The sequence below is a fragment of the Choloepus didactylus genome, chromosome 2 (assembly GCF_015220235.1).
Source record: "Choloepus didactylus isolate mChoDid1 chromosome 2, mChoDid1.pri, whole genome shotgun sequence".
NCBI classification, from domain to species: Eukaryota; Metazoa; Chordata; class Mammalia; order Pilosa; family Megalonychidae; genus Choloepus; species Choloepus didactylus.
The window spans coordinates 133,153,356-133,166,330 of NC_051308.1; the positions used below are offsets into that span (position 1 = coordinate 133,153,356).

General features: G+C 35.7%; 1 protein-coding gene across 5 annotated transcripts in view; it reads left to right on the forward strand.

The window, feature by feature from the left end:
* Positions 1–12,975, forward strand: part of VAV3 (vav guanine nucleotide exchange factor 3) — a 375,496-nt gene that overhangs the window by 242,660 nt on the left and 119,861 nt on the right. For all 5 annotated transcript variants that reach the window (XR_005215287.1, XM_037826497.1, XM_037826494.1 and 2 more), the window contains one exon: positions 1,470–1,515. Coding sequence is in view for 4 of the 5 variants with exons in the window: in XM_037826497.1 (XP_037682425.1) it covers positions 1,470–1,515 (46 nt within the window). In the remaining variant the exon portion in view is untranslated. The remainder of the gene's footprint in view (positions 1–1,469; positions 1,516–12,975) is intronic.

Here is a 12,975-nt window from a genome sequence, read left to right on the forward strand (position 1 = left end):
GAGCTTCTATTGTACATTAAGGTGGTAGGAGAGGAAGGAAGTAAATAGCAGCAAGACACCCTTCATTGTACATTTTCCTGTCGAAAATATTGTCAGTTGTGTTTTTCACTGCCCTTATATAGAATGTGAAAAAATTTTTATAAAATTTCAGGTAGAAAGAGTTTTTCTTTGGAAGCAGTTTTTTTTCAAGTTATCAGATATGAATCTGTAACTCATCCTGCTTCCCTTTTTTGTGCCTTGGGTATCAAGAACTACATTTTCCTCTTCTCACTCATAGCAACTCTTTTTATACAGTTTTTCTGGTAAAGCTGTCCATCTCGCTCAAAGTAGCTTCCATGCTAATTTTATTGATCCTCTTAGTCTTTTACAAATCCATTTTAAAAGCAGTTGGGGTAAAAATAAAAATTGCATTAAAAATCCTCTAATTTGCTTTCATCTGAGAACCTGAGTCTGTCTGATATGGCTTTGAGGCCCTTTGGTAGTCTGTAACTTTACTCATTTAACTTGTAAATGAAAACAATGACAGAAAGGACCCTGAGAAAAATCCATGGCTAATGCATGTTTTGGAAAGCCAAGTGTGCTCTGAATGAGAGAGTCTCCACATACAGGCATGGACCCCATCACGCATAAAAAGAAAATTGCTTTTGTAACAATCTGAATTATATGGCACTCATAGACTCAACATTTCACCCATTTTTCTAATAAAAAGTGAAAATTAGGTTCTTATGAATTAGTGAGATTACCATAGTTATTGGGCAGAGTTGAATTTAATGCTTATGAAATCGAATGTGCAACTGAAATTTAAAACCTCTTTTGTTTTGCATCTCATCTATACTTTCTGTAGTGCAGAATTTTTCTTATGGATTTCTTCTCTATAATAAGAATCCACTTTCATGGTTCACCAGCTGCAACCAGATACAACTGGTCCATAATGAAAACACTATCCTCTCTCATTTAAATGTTTGCTTAAAATCAGAGCTGAACATCTTTGATTTGAAGTTGTACATCTTCTCTAGCCTCTAGTTTCATCAGATGCCAGATATAGCTGAATTGGAGTTTTAGGAGATCAGTTTAAGGCTATTGCTCATAAACCTTTGCTGGGAGTCTTTTGCAACCAAGAATGGCTGCCTGGGTTTTGTTTTCATATTTTCTGTAGTCCCTATGACCTAAAAAAAAAAAAAAGAGTCAGTATCAGAGATGACAAATGAAATTATATTTCTTTTCCACACTGTTAGAAAATATCAACAACTGATCAAATGTAGTTAAAGTTCAAATGAAAGACTTGTTAAAGAGATAAAATGTTAAATTATAAGAAACAAACTTTAAAACCACGTGTTTTGAACAAATTTCATCATATTTTTAATTCAAAAAAGGAAAACATTCTTTGGTCTTCCAAAGTTTCAGAAGTAATAAATAATATAAAATCACCAACACATCTTTGTTTTCCTTTGTTTCATTTTTCCTCACAGAAACGGACCAATGGACTCCGAAGAACCCCTAGACAAGTGGATCCAGGTGTGTTTCTGATTGTACGTCTTGTACTCATGACTTCAGTTAAGTGATGATTATAAAGTATATGGGCATTATTGTTGGAAGTCAGGTATATTGTTGGCCTTTGTCCCTCACAGTTTGGTAAGTAATGTGTGACAGGGAGCCGGAGTCCTGACGTGTAAATCATTCACTCGGCAGTGCTTCCAGGACAGGGTCATGAGATGAATAACCACCAGTGCCGAACTCTTTCCTTAAGCAGCGATTGAGCTGGTTATTTGCTTTCTGAACAGCCTCAGGGTGCCTGGTTAATGCTAACACATCCAACACACTTCTCCTGGCCCTTCCCGATTCTCAAAAGAAAATCAACCAGCCATCTGGCATGTAAAAACTAGCATTTTTAAAGGGATTGGAACATTTTGGGAAAAAACACTTCTTCATCATATGTATGTATATAATAGAAGCATGGATTTAAGGACTTTATGAACACATGTCCTCTCTGGAGACCAATTATTTGTCTGAAGAAAACATTCTGTTGTTTTTCTGTTTAACATTGTGAGGTTTGCCCTGTCATTATTTTCTTATAATTATGTTTCTCATCCATTAAGCAATGCCTTCCACAGTTTAATTACCAAAGATTTGTTATGTACCTGGACATATTATTGTGGGTAAAATATATTCATGGCCAAAGGATTCCGAATATATGAACTTGATGATATATCAAGTGGAACGTAAAATACAGAGTAGCCTTGCTGGAAAGAAATAGGGATTATGTGTTTTGTTTTGCTTTCTCATCATAACTGGTGTTCAACTAGTTGTAAAGTTTAGCTTTCAAAGCATTACAGCTTTTAACTGAAACCACACCCATGGTAGTCGTGCCAGTTTATGAGCTGTTTGAGAAGATTTATAGGAGCTTTGTTGCCCCTGGCTAGAAATTGCCTCACTTGTGTCTTGAGATCAGTTTAAATCTTTTAACTACAGAATAGAATTGAGGCCATTAGAAAATAGGGGTTTGGGTTACTTTTTAATAGTTCTGACTTTCTCAAGATAATCCTTTGCAGAAGAGTCTGCAGTAATTAGAAGCGATTTCCTCTGTTCTATCTGTCTATAGGCATGTATGACTGGGAACGTATTTTTTTTCTTATTTTGTGTGAACTATAATACTTCTATTTCAGAAAACTATCCTTAATACATCTTAGTTTTTAAATGTCTTCTCTTTATTCTCTGGGCATTCTTAAGGCCATTTTTCTCCATGGTAATGTGTTTCTACTGTATTGTGTGTCAATAGGAACATATTTTGTCTATTAAAATTTTACTTTATAAATTTTATATTATCTGTGAATAATAAGAGGGACAAAGTGGCCCAATAATAAAAATATTTACCCTCCTTTTTTCTAAAGATCATGGCTTTGTCTAGGTATAGCTCTTCTGATATTCCTAGGTATCATGAAGAATAAACTTGCAAATACAAAAGAAATGCTGCTGTATGTTATGCTTGTAAGAAAATATATAATTATTTTCCATTAGGTAGAGTGTATTGCTCATCTTTCTGCAGTTAAAAAAAAAAAAATTTGAGGATCCTGCCTGTTGCAGATGCTAATGTGATAACAACTATTTCCCACTGTAGCTGTCTTTTGGTGTTAGGCTTGAATTATGTATTTAGTGTTGGTCATTATTTGCATCTCTCCTTTCTTCTGGCAGGTTGCAAAGCTTCTCTGTTCAAAATTAACCCTTTCTTGATAACTGTCTTGCTCTGAGCTGATCCTCATGTGCCTGTTAAGCAGATTTTTGCAGTTGCATGGGAAATATTTCACCCCAAAGTGCTTAAACAAGGGTTTAGTGAAAAAGAAGCTGCCTTGGCCATAGGTAAACTGCTCCCAAGGTGCATTATTTGCAGTTAGTGCTTTACCATGGAAGTTTCTTTGGAGTTTTCTGGCTAATTTAGTTGACCTCTCCAAGTACTGATACACTGATCTGCTTTCCAGGTCTCATTTATGGTGACTTGTAGAGAAACTGATTAAATGGTTTGGAAATACAGGTGTAACCACTTCATTAGATCCAAATGTCAGAGCCATATGTAAGGACAAATTTTATATCTTCTCCATAGGCCTTTTTTTTTTTTTTTTTTGGGGAAAGGAAGTTAATGCACAGTTCTGTGGCTAGTAGGTGCTTGGTAAATATTTGTAAATGAATTAATGAATGGCTACATTCTTTTTCTGTACGAGTTGTGTTTTAGTCAGGGTTCTCCAAGAGGAGATATCTATAAATATGAGATTTTATAAAATTGTCTCATGCAACTGTGGGGATGCACGAGTCTAAATTCTGTAGGGCAGGCTGCAAGCTGGGAATTCTAATGAAGGTTTTTCACAAATTTCCCAGAAAAATGGGTCAGCTGAAGTAGAGATGAAAATTCTCCCTTCTGACTGCTGAAATTATCACTTCTCTATTTAAAACCTTCAGCTGATTGGATGAAATGTCTTTCATTGCTGACGACACTCTCCGTAGATTGTAGATGTAATCAGCCATAAATGCAATCAACTTACTGATTGTTTAAGTCTACGAAGTGTCCCCACAGTAACACTTAGGGCAGTGCTTGCTTGACCTTACAACTGAGCACCATTACCTGGCCAAGTTTACACATGAACCCAACCATCACAAGTTGGCTCTCTTGGTTTTTAAAATTCCTCCTGCGATGTATTAATGGAATGTGGTAGAGCATAGTGGTGGGAAGCATGGCTTTGAGTCATTTTACCTGGGTTCCAGATCGGGCTTTGCTCTTTACTTGCCGTTTAACCTCCAGCAAGTTGCTTCATCTACAGATGCCTCATTTATAAACGGAAACTACTAATAGTACCTACCTTATACAGTTGTTGTAGGGATTAAGTAAGTTAATACATGTAAAGTAGAACTGTGTCTAGTATGTAGAAATGCTGAATGGTAGCAATTATTATAACAATTACTTTGTATTAGACCATGCTATATAACATTGGCCTTTTTGTCATGGGTATAATATTTTCCAATTATTTCTTTCAAAACACACCCCGAATTTTATGTTGAATTTCCCATGAGGCAAGAAGTAACAAAATCACAGTCATTTCCAGATTTGATGTTATTCCATACCCTGCTGACCTCTTAGCTTCCATGATCTTTTGCTTGGCTTTTTGAAGAAAGACAATAAGGATTGTGGTTGAGAATCTTTTGGTGAAGTTAGTTGTGTTTGTGGTTGTGATAAAGAGGCAAAGAAGGGAAAAATCCCAAGGTTGAAAGTGTATATTGTGGAGTTGTGTATATTGTGAAGTATATTGAAACAAACCCAAGAAAGATAAGTGCTGTATTTTGCATTGTGGCTTACTAGCACATTTAAAACATTCATTCATTATTAATAACTTTGGTTAATTTCTACAGATAATATTTGCAAATGGCTTTGTAGTTTAGTTTACTTCTTATCTTCTATTGAATGCTAGGAAGTTTATCAATTTATAATCTTGACTGCTTTTATAAATTTAGTAATGAGTTAGATGCAAATTCTGGTAGCTCTTTTGGGTTTCTTTAATATAGCGGGATATTTTCATCAGTTTGTACTTTTCTTCTTGAGACAGATGTTGGTATCAGGAAAATAACACTTGAAAGAGACAGATCAATTATTTCAGGAACACGGAGGTGCAAGGCCTTTTTCAAGAACATGAGATCATAAATCTCAAGAAAATCCAAGCACTGGTATAATATTTTTCACCTAAAGTGGCACTCAAGGTCAAAGTTACCAATTAAATTTTAATGCTGAGGCTTTACAAATTTCTTCTATGTAAGAATAGGAGATACAAGATTTATTTTAGTTTGCATGTGGCAAATCTGCATACCAGGATGTGTGTTCTTTTAGCCGAGTAAGTCCACGTTTTTAGAATATTCAAAACTGTCTTATATTTGTGGAACTCATGCCATTCTGTATTTAAATCTGCAGTCACCAGCTTTTAAAAAATTCAGGCCATTGTTCTGTGCTGCCTAAAAATTAGATGGATTAGACTGGAAGGGTTTAGGTAGTTCAGTCTCTTTTTGATCTAGGTTACTCGTGATTTGTGATAACCTTCAATAGTAAATGAATAGATATTGGTTAAACTGACAGAAGAATCTTTTCTGAGCATTCTGGCTTCTCGTGTGCTCATTATTTAACTCTTGATTACAAAAAGATACATGTGTCTTATTCACTGAGGGGATGTTTTCTGACTCTTTCTTAGCAGAGACATCTTCAAATATGGTCACTTTCTCTTTCAAGTGGATAGGATTAATATATAATGCCATTCCTATTCTTGTATAAAGAAAGGAATTCAGGAAATCTTTCTTTCATTACAACTTTGTATCTTATATGACATTAAGCACTGGTGGCATCATTAAGTATAAAACATAGCTCCTGTCCACAAGGAATTTATATTCTACCTAGGGAAGGAATAGATATAGGCACAACATTTTGATTGCATAAATTCATATATGTATATACATACATGTACAAATTTAAATACTATATGCTATTTTATATATACTGATCCAGTGTGGTAAGACATAAAAACAATTAGTGAATAGGTTGTTAAACATATAAAAAAAGGATCTAATTATGTAGTATGTGCAAAAGTTGCAAAAAGAATTGGAAAAGAGAGACAATTGTGGGCTAAATTGCTTTTAAGCTGAGGTTGTGTGTGTGTGTGTGTGTGTGTGTGTATATGTTTTCATTTATATAAGTAAAAATTTTGTTGTGCTGGTTCATGATATTGAATTACAATTCAACAGTTCTCCTTAATGCTTTAATTTCAAATAATTGCTAAATTCATTCCAAATCTAAACAGAATTGTTGTTTTCTTTCAGAATGGTTTTTAAACATAATGTCAATTTGCTCAATAGAGAAGTTTTATATTTTAGTCTCCAAATAGAAAACATTGATGAGAAAAATAGCAACCTGGGATTTTAAAAATCACTGATCTAAAAATATAGTTTTTCTTTTTTTCTTTTTTTTTTTTTTTTTGTTGAGGGAGACAAATGTATATTCGTGAAGCTTTTGTAAATGAGCTTTGCCTGTAATAAATAAGTAATAGGGTTTCTGTAGATTGTAATATTTCCATATTAATCATTCAAACCTACTTCTGTCTTTTCTGTCACCTCCAAAACTAATTTCTCATCAAATATAAATCCTAATCTAAATATTGGGAACATAATTGTAAATGTGTAAAAATATAGCTCACATTGAAAGAATGCACTTGAAAAAACTGGGACAACGAGACCTAGTGATTAAGATTCATTGCAGAAAAATGAGAAATCCAAGCTGTGAATGAATGCTGGGAGCATGCTCTGGTTTTAAAATAGCTGATTGTTTTTCAAGCCTCTATTAAACTTTGGACAATAAGACTAGTTTTACACTAAGGCAGTTGATCCCCTTGTAGCTATTTTCCCGGCTACCTTTCTAATTCCCTTTACCATGATAACAGATTGCTGAAATGTGCCACAGTGTCCCTTGCTCACCTCTCTTTTTTGGGGGGTTTGGAGAGGATTTGTTTCTCTCTTTAAAGACTCATTCAGAGTTCACAAAGGATCACCATTGCTGTCGTCCAGCAGGATTGTACATGCCTCGCCAAGCCAGTCTTTTGTACTGCTCAGGTGCCTCTGAAAGAGACACCAGGGCAAGGTGACTGGCTATTCAAAGACACCCAGGGTGTGCTTGAGGTGGAAGACGCAGCATCAGCAATGTGGTCATTTAAATAGAAACACATTTGGGTTATTATACACAGAATCAACTTCTGGCTCATTTATGCACTTCTAATTTATAACTTCTGTTATTGTGGCAATTTTATCTTTAGAAAATAAACTATGTATCTGCTAAATATTTAGAAAAAATATGAAAAGGAAGTCTTGAACCTAGCATGCTTCTTTTTTATTGATAGAAAGCTCCTTATTTAAACTTGTAAGGCCAGGTGTGGCCTGAGCTTCCTTTGCTGTCTTGCTGATTCCATTTCAGAAGAAAAAGTGTCACGTAATACTAGGTAGACAAAGAAATTTCAGAAATTCCTTTTTGTCCAACAAATGCTGAGAGACAAGTAACCTTGTTTCAGAGCTTTAGTGTGAGATAAGGTAACTAAAAGGAGCCGATTGGGTCAAAACATATTGGCTTCAAATAATAGTTGATACAAATGATATCCAGTTGAAACCAGGAAAGGGGACATTGATAAAGTAATCCTTACTATCATAATAGTTTATAATCGTATTAATACAACAGCTGTATATGCAAATAGTGAGAATAGAAGTAAAATTAATTAGAACATTGGGTAGACTGTGTGGAATTTCTGTCAAAATGGCTCATTTGGGCAGTTATCTTTCACTACATTCAAATCCAGGTGACTTTTTAAATTTTAATTTGGAAAGAAAACCTCATGTTGGGTTTTTATAATGTTTTTACAAATATATTTTCTTTTGAGACTAACTTATTTTTTTTTTCTGTATAGATATTAGCAATATATGGACATTTCCTTGTCCTTAAAAGATAAGACATGTCACATAATACTGTGTGGTACACGATGCACCATCAACGTGTATGGAACAGATTATAAATGGTATGGTTGACTATGAAGGCTGATGAGGGAGAATTCACTGTAGACTGAAGAAGGAATGGGACAAGGAGACAAAATATTTAACTGGCACATCAGTGAAAGTGAATTTACATTTACGTAGAACTACTGATGTTTGAATCAAGCTATCAGTCTATTGCCAAGTTTGGGTTACTTCAATTCTATATGAACCAGTATATTTTTGGTTGCTACAAACCCATTTCAAACTGCTGTAAAGCAAGAGATGATGGAGGGTGGGGGGGGGCGGTGGATAGTGGAGGATTTACTGACTTAGGTAACTGGGAATCTGGAGCAATTAGCTTCAGGCTGAGTTGGACCCATGGGTTCAAATGATATCATCAGGGTGCTCTTTCACCCTGCATTTCAATTCTGCTTTCTTTTCTGTTGTCTTCATTCTCAGGCAGGTTTCTCTTACATACAGACAAGGTCGACCACCAGCAGCTCTCAGTGTACATTGTCCCCACAACTAGAGAAACACAGTGCCTTTTCCAGAGAAATACAATGCCGTTTCCCCCAGTAAATCTAACAGAAATCCCAGGGAGGGCTTTAATTGGCCTGGTCTTCTCTCTATGCTCATCTCTGAAGCAGTCACTATAGTCTGTGACTGGCCAGTCTGTCTTCTGTGCCCGCATCCAAGAGGGGGAAAGGGACTGACCCAATTTTCCCTGTGGAATTAGTCTTCTGTAAGAGGGAAGGGCTACATTTGCAAAAGAATAGGGAAAGGGAAAGAGAAGCTTGGTCCAAGCAGATTATAATGTACATCTGCTCTCGTTTACCACACGTTTTATATCTTTATCTCCTGAATCATGCTGTAGCTAGGTTTCCTACGTTTCCTACCTTGTTCTTTTCCCAATTATAGTCCCTTCTGTTTGATTGTTTTCTGGTTTTGAGGGAGGTAAATCTGAAGGAATGGACCTGAAATGGTGGCTGGAGATGCCCAACAAAGGCTCATCCTTATTCATAGCATTGGCTTGGAGGGATACTAAGAAGATAACAGTTTCCTTGCCTCATAATATGTTCTTGTAACCATGTCATTGTACCTAAAAAATCAAGTTGATGTTCTCCTTTGGATGCAAACACCATGTTTCTAGAAGGAGATAATCCCTTGCTCCACTGTTACCTACCTACATATTATCATAGATTGGTTCGTCACATTGGAGAGCTGAGAAACAGGACCTATCACAAACATGATTTGTAGGGGCAGGTGGGAAGAAAGGCACCTTCCCTGCTGGAAGGGCCAGAGAATGCAGTCCTTGAGGCATGAAGTTTGGGCCTCAAATTGCCTTTGAAACAAGAGGGTAGTAATGGAGAAAGAAAGGGAAGGGAAGCTCCTTCCTAGTTCTCTCTGTATTAGGCATTTTCACTGACATCAGCACTTTTCATCCTCAGGGGCAGCTCTGTGCAATGATTTAGGCTGAGGGCACTATAGTGGCATAGGTCTGGACTTATGTCCTGCCTTTCCACTTACTAGTTGTATAATACTATGCATGCAAACCTGTTCTATCACCTCTGATAGGGGGGTAATAGTAGCAGCCATCCCCTCGTGTCTCTGTGAAGATTAAATGAAAAAGCCTTTATCACCAAGGTTTAGCAGATATTGAGCACTCTGTAAATGATAGTGATAGTGTGGTTAATGCTAATGCTAATTACTTTTCTATTGCTATGTAACAAATTACCATAAATTGAGCAGCTTAAAGCAATACACATTTATTATTGCATGGTTTCTCTGGGTCAGAAATCTGGACATGGCTTAGCCGGGGCCTCTGCTTCAGTATTTCTTACAAAACCTCGCTCAAGGTGTGGGCCAGGGCTGGATCTCATCTGAAGTATGTACTGGGGAACTATCTGCTTCCAAGCTCACTTACTCAGTTCCTAGCTGGCTATTGGCCAGAGGCTGTCCTCAATTCCTTTCCTTGTGGACATCCCCAGCACCCAACATGGCCACTTCCTTCATCAGAGTGTGCAAGCCAAGAAGGCGAGAGAGTCTGCCAACAAGATGGTTAAGAACTTATATAGTGCAATCACAGAAGTAACATGTTATTACCTTTGCCATTTTCTATTGGCTAGAAGCACATACAGGTCCTGCCCACATTCAGGGGAGGAGATTAAATAAGTATGTGAATAATAGAAGCAGAGATCATTGGGGTTCATCTTAGAGTCTGTAAGAGTCTCAAACCCCAAGTAGAGACATCACCATTTTTCAAAAGAGGGAAGCAAAGCTCTGAGAGGTTAGACAATATGCCTAAGGTCACACAGCACCTAGCACATGCCAGGACTTAACTGCAGTGTATTTGGCTGCAAAGACCTCATCTTTCTAGGTATCTTGCATGTTCCCCATCTGTACCAAGCTTTAGACAAAGGGAAGCTTATTTCTTGAGGTTTAGTTGCCTAGTGCACTGCAAATTAGCAGTAAGACCTGGCCTGCTTTGCAGAGTTCATTAGTGGCTGCTGTTACCAAGCAGATTTATGGGTGATTTTATTTTATGCATTGTTAATTTTGGAAATATTAATCTGAAAATGCTACAGTATTTCAATTAATTTGGACGATTAAAACTTAACACCAGAAGAATCCCTAGCAGAAGATAAGGCAGCTCATTAGAGGCTTCTGAAACAAACAACTGTAGACATTGGCACTGAAACATGCTGTGTGGATGACACCCAGCAGAACTCACTCTGCTTAACAGTTTTGAAATGAAAAGAATAACTTCTGGCAGTCTAAATATTAAACTTGAGTGCAGTTGAATTTTTTTAAAAGCCCTTTTAAGAAATCAACTGTTTAAATTAATGTATAATTTTTGAATATTATTCATTTCTGCAAAACTGCCTTCAAATAATTTTGTAATACTGTCTTTTGGATACCTATAGCAGTGACAGAAGTACAATAGATATTTGTTGTCAAAGTATTTTTCATGTCATCTATGTTATTTTATACTTTCTATACACATCATTGCAATTTTTTTCCTAAAATTTAAAGGTGAGACCACATACTTTCTTTTTTAATAATACTTTGACCTTCTTCAGTAAATTAGAGTTTTGCATTTTAAAAGATTTTAAAAAGTTTGCATCAAATTGCCTGTGATCCCCTCACTCAGATAATCACCCTTTATACTTTTATTTTGTTATACACTCTTTTCTAATACGTTTTTCTTTGTGCGTAGCTACATCTTTATGAAGTGCCTGAATTTTTAATGTGATATTCTGCTTTTATCATGTGACTCTGTTTCATGAGCATGTTTAGTTGTTCATGTGTCCATTCATCCATTCGACAAGTACGCAGATTTGATGTGACATTTACAAGGATGAACAAGCTGTGTTTTCTCTCACAGAACATGCAGTGTCAAAGAGCAAAGGTAATGGTGTGAGATTTAAGATCAGGGAAATACAGAGGAACCATGTGTAAATGGGGTGTCCACCTAAGATACGTGGACATCAGGAAATGATGTGTAAACTGAGCCCCAGAAGACGCATAGGGGACCCACAGATTATGAATGGAGACAGGAGGGTGGCAGGCAGAGGAGTGGCACTGGGGTTGGAGAGAGCACAGAATGGCTAGGGTTAGAGGGGGAGTCCTGCATGTGAGAAGGGAGAGGCAATGAAGGCCGAACTTTCTCAATCCTAGTTGAGAAATTCAACCTGATTCTAATGAGCAGTGAAAGGTGAGTGAGCCTTTTGGAAGGTTTTAGCCACAGGAGTGATGTGTTCAACTTGGACTTGTTGAAAAGGTCATCCTAGCCATGCTGTAAAGAGTATCTGGAATCACTAAATAGTCTTCAAAATATAAGAAGTGGTTTTAGTATAATTTATAGTTTCTAATTTTCATTATTGTAAGTCCTACTTTGAGGGAACATCTACTTAGGAATATATTTGCCCATATTCTGTTTATTGGAATTTCTGGATCAAAGCATACGAACTCCTAAGATTCTGGATATATCTGTTGCCACATTGCTTTTTAGAAATATTACATCTACACCATTGTTTGGTGAGTGAGAATATGTCTTGCTGATAATATATTATTCATTTTAAGTCGTTTGAAAAGAATATTATCTTGCTAGCCATATCATAGTTTATACCATAATTTGAATTTTCTTGACTTCTAGTGAGAGTGATTATTTTTAATGTTCATTGGCTATTTACAAATGTACTTCTGTGAATTATCTGTTTATACTTTACCAATTGTTCTATTAAGGTTTTTGTGCTTTTATAAATTATTTGTAAGAATATTTATATATTAATGATATCAATCTTACCATATTTATGGCAAATATTTTTCTGGCTAATTTTTTTTAATTATATAAGGTTTTAACTTTGCCTGTGATCAAACATAGATATTTTATTTTGTGATCACTTTTACCACTTTTATGCTTATTTTTATTTATGATAATTTATTTTTATTTAAGTGGTAGATTAAAATTCTGTGGGAAGTTCTAAAATATACATCAAATTTTTTTTTTTTTGAAAATCTGTGTTACACCGTTGTACAAAATTTAAATTTATATGTTGTTTAACACACATATTACTTGTTTACTTTTTATTTTGTGTTTGATTATACACATGGTTTGTTCAAATCATAAGTTGTCTTGAACAAAATATGTCACAATATATCATCTGATGATGCTGTATGGGTATTGAGGAGATGACATTTTACCAAATACAAATATTTAATATTGAAATAATCAGGATTTTTGCTTGTCAGTATGACAACCTGAGATCACCTTCCCCAAAACCTTTTGGAAATAGAATGAAAAATATTTTGTAGCTATTCATTTGAGATCAGAGAACCTCGTTCCCTTTCCCTCCTTTTCTTCCTTTTTGACCCAATAAATATATATACTCCTTAATTTTACAAATCTCTTCTCTTCTTAATTTACTCAGCTGCTCCTGG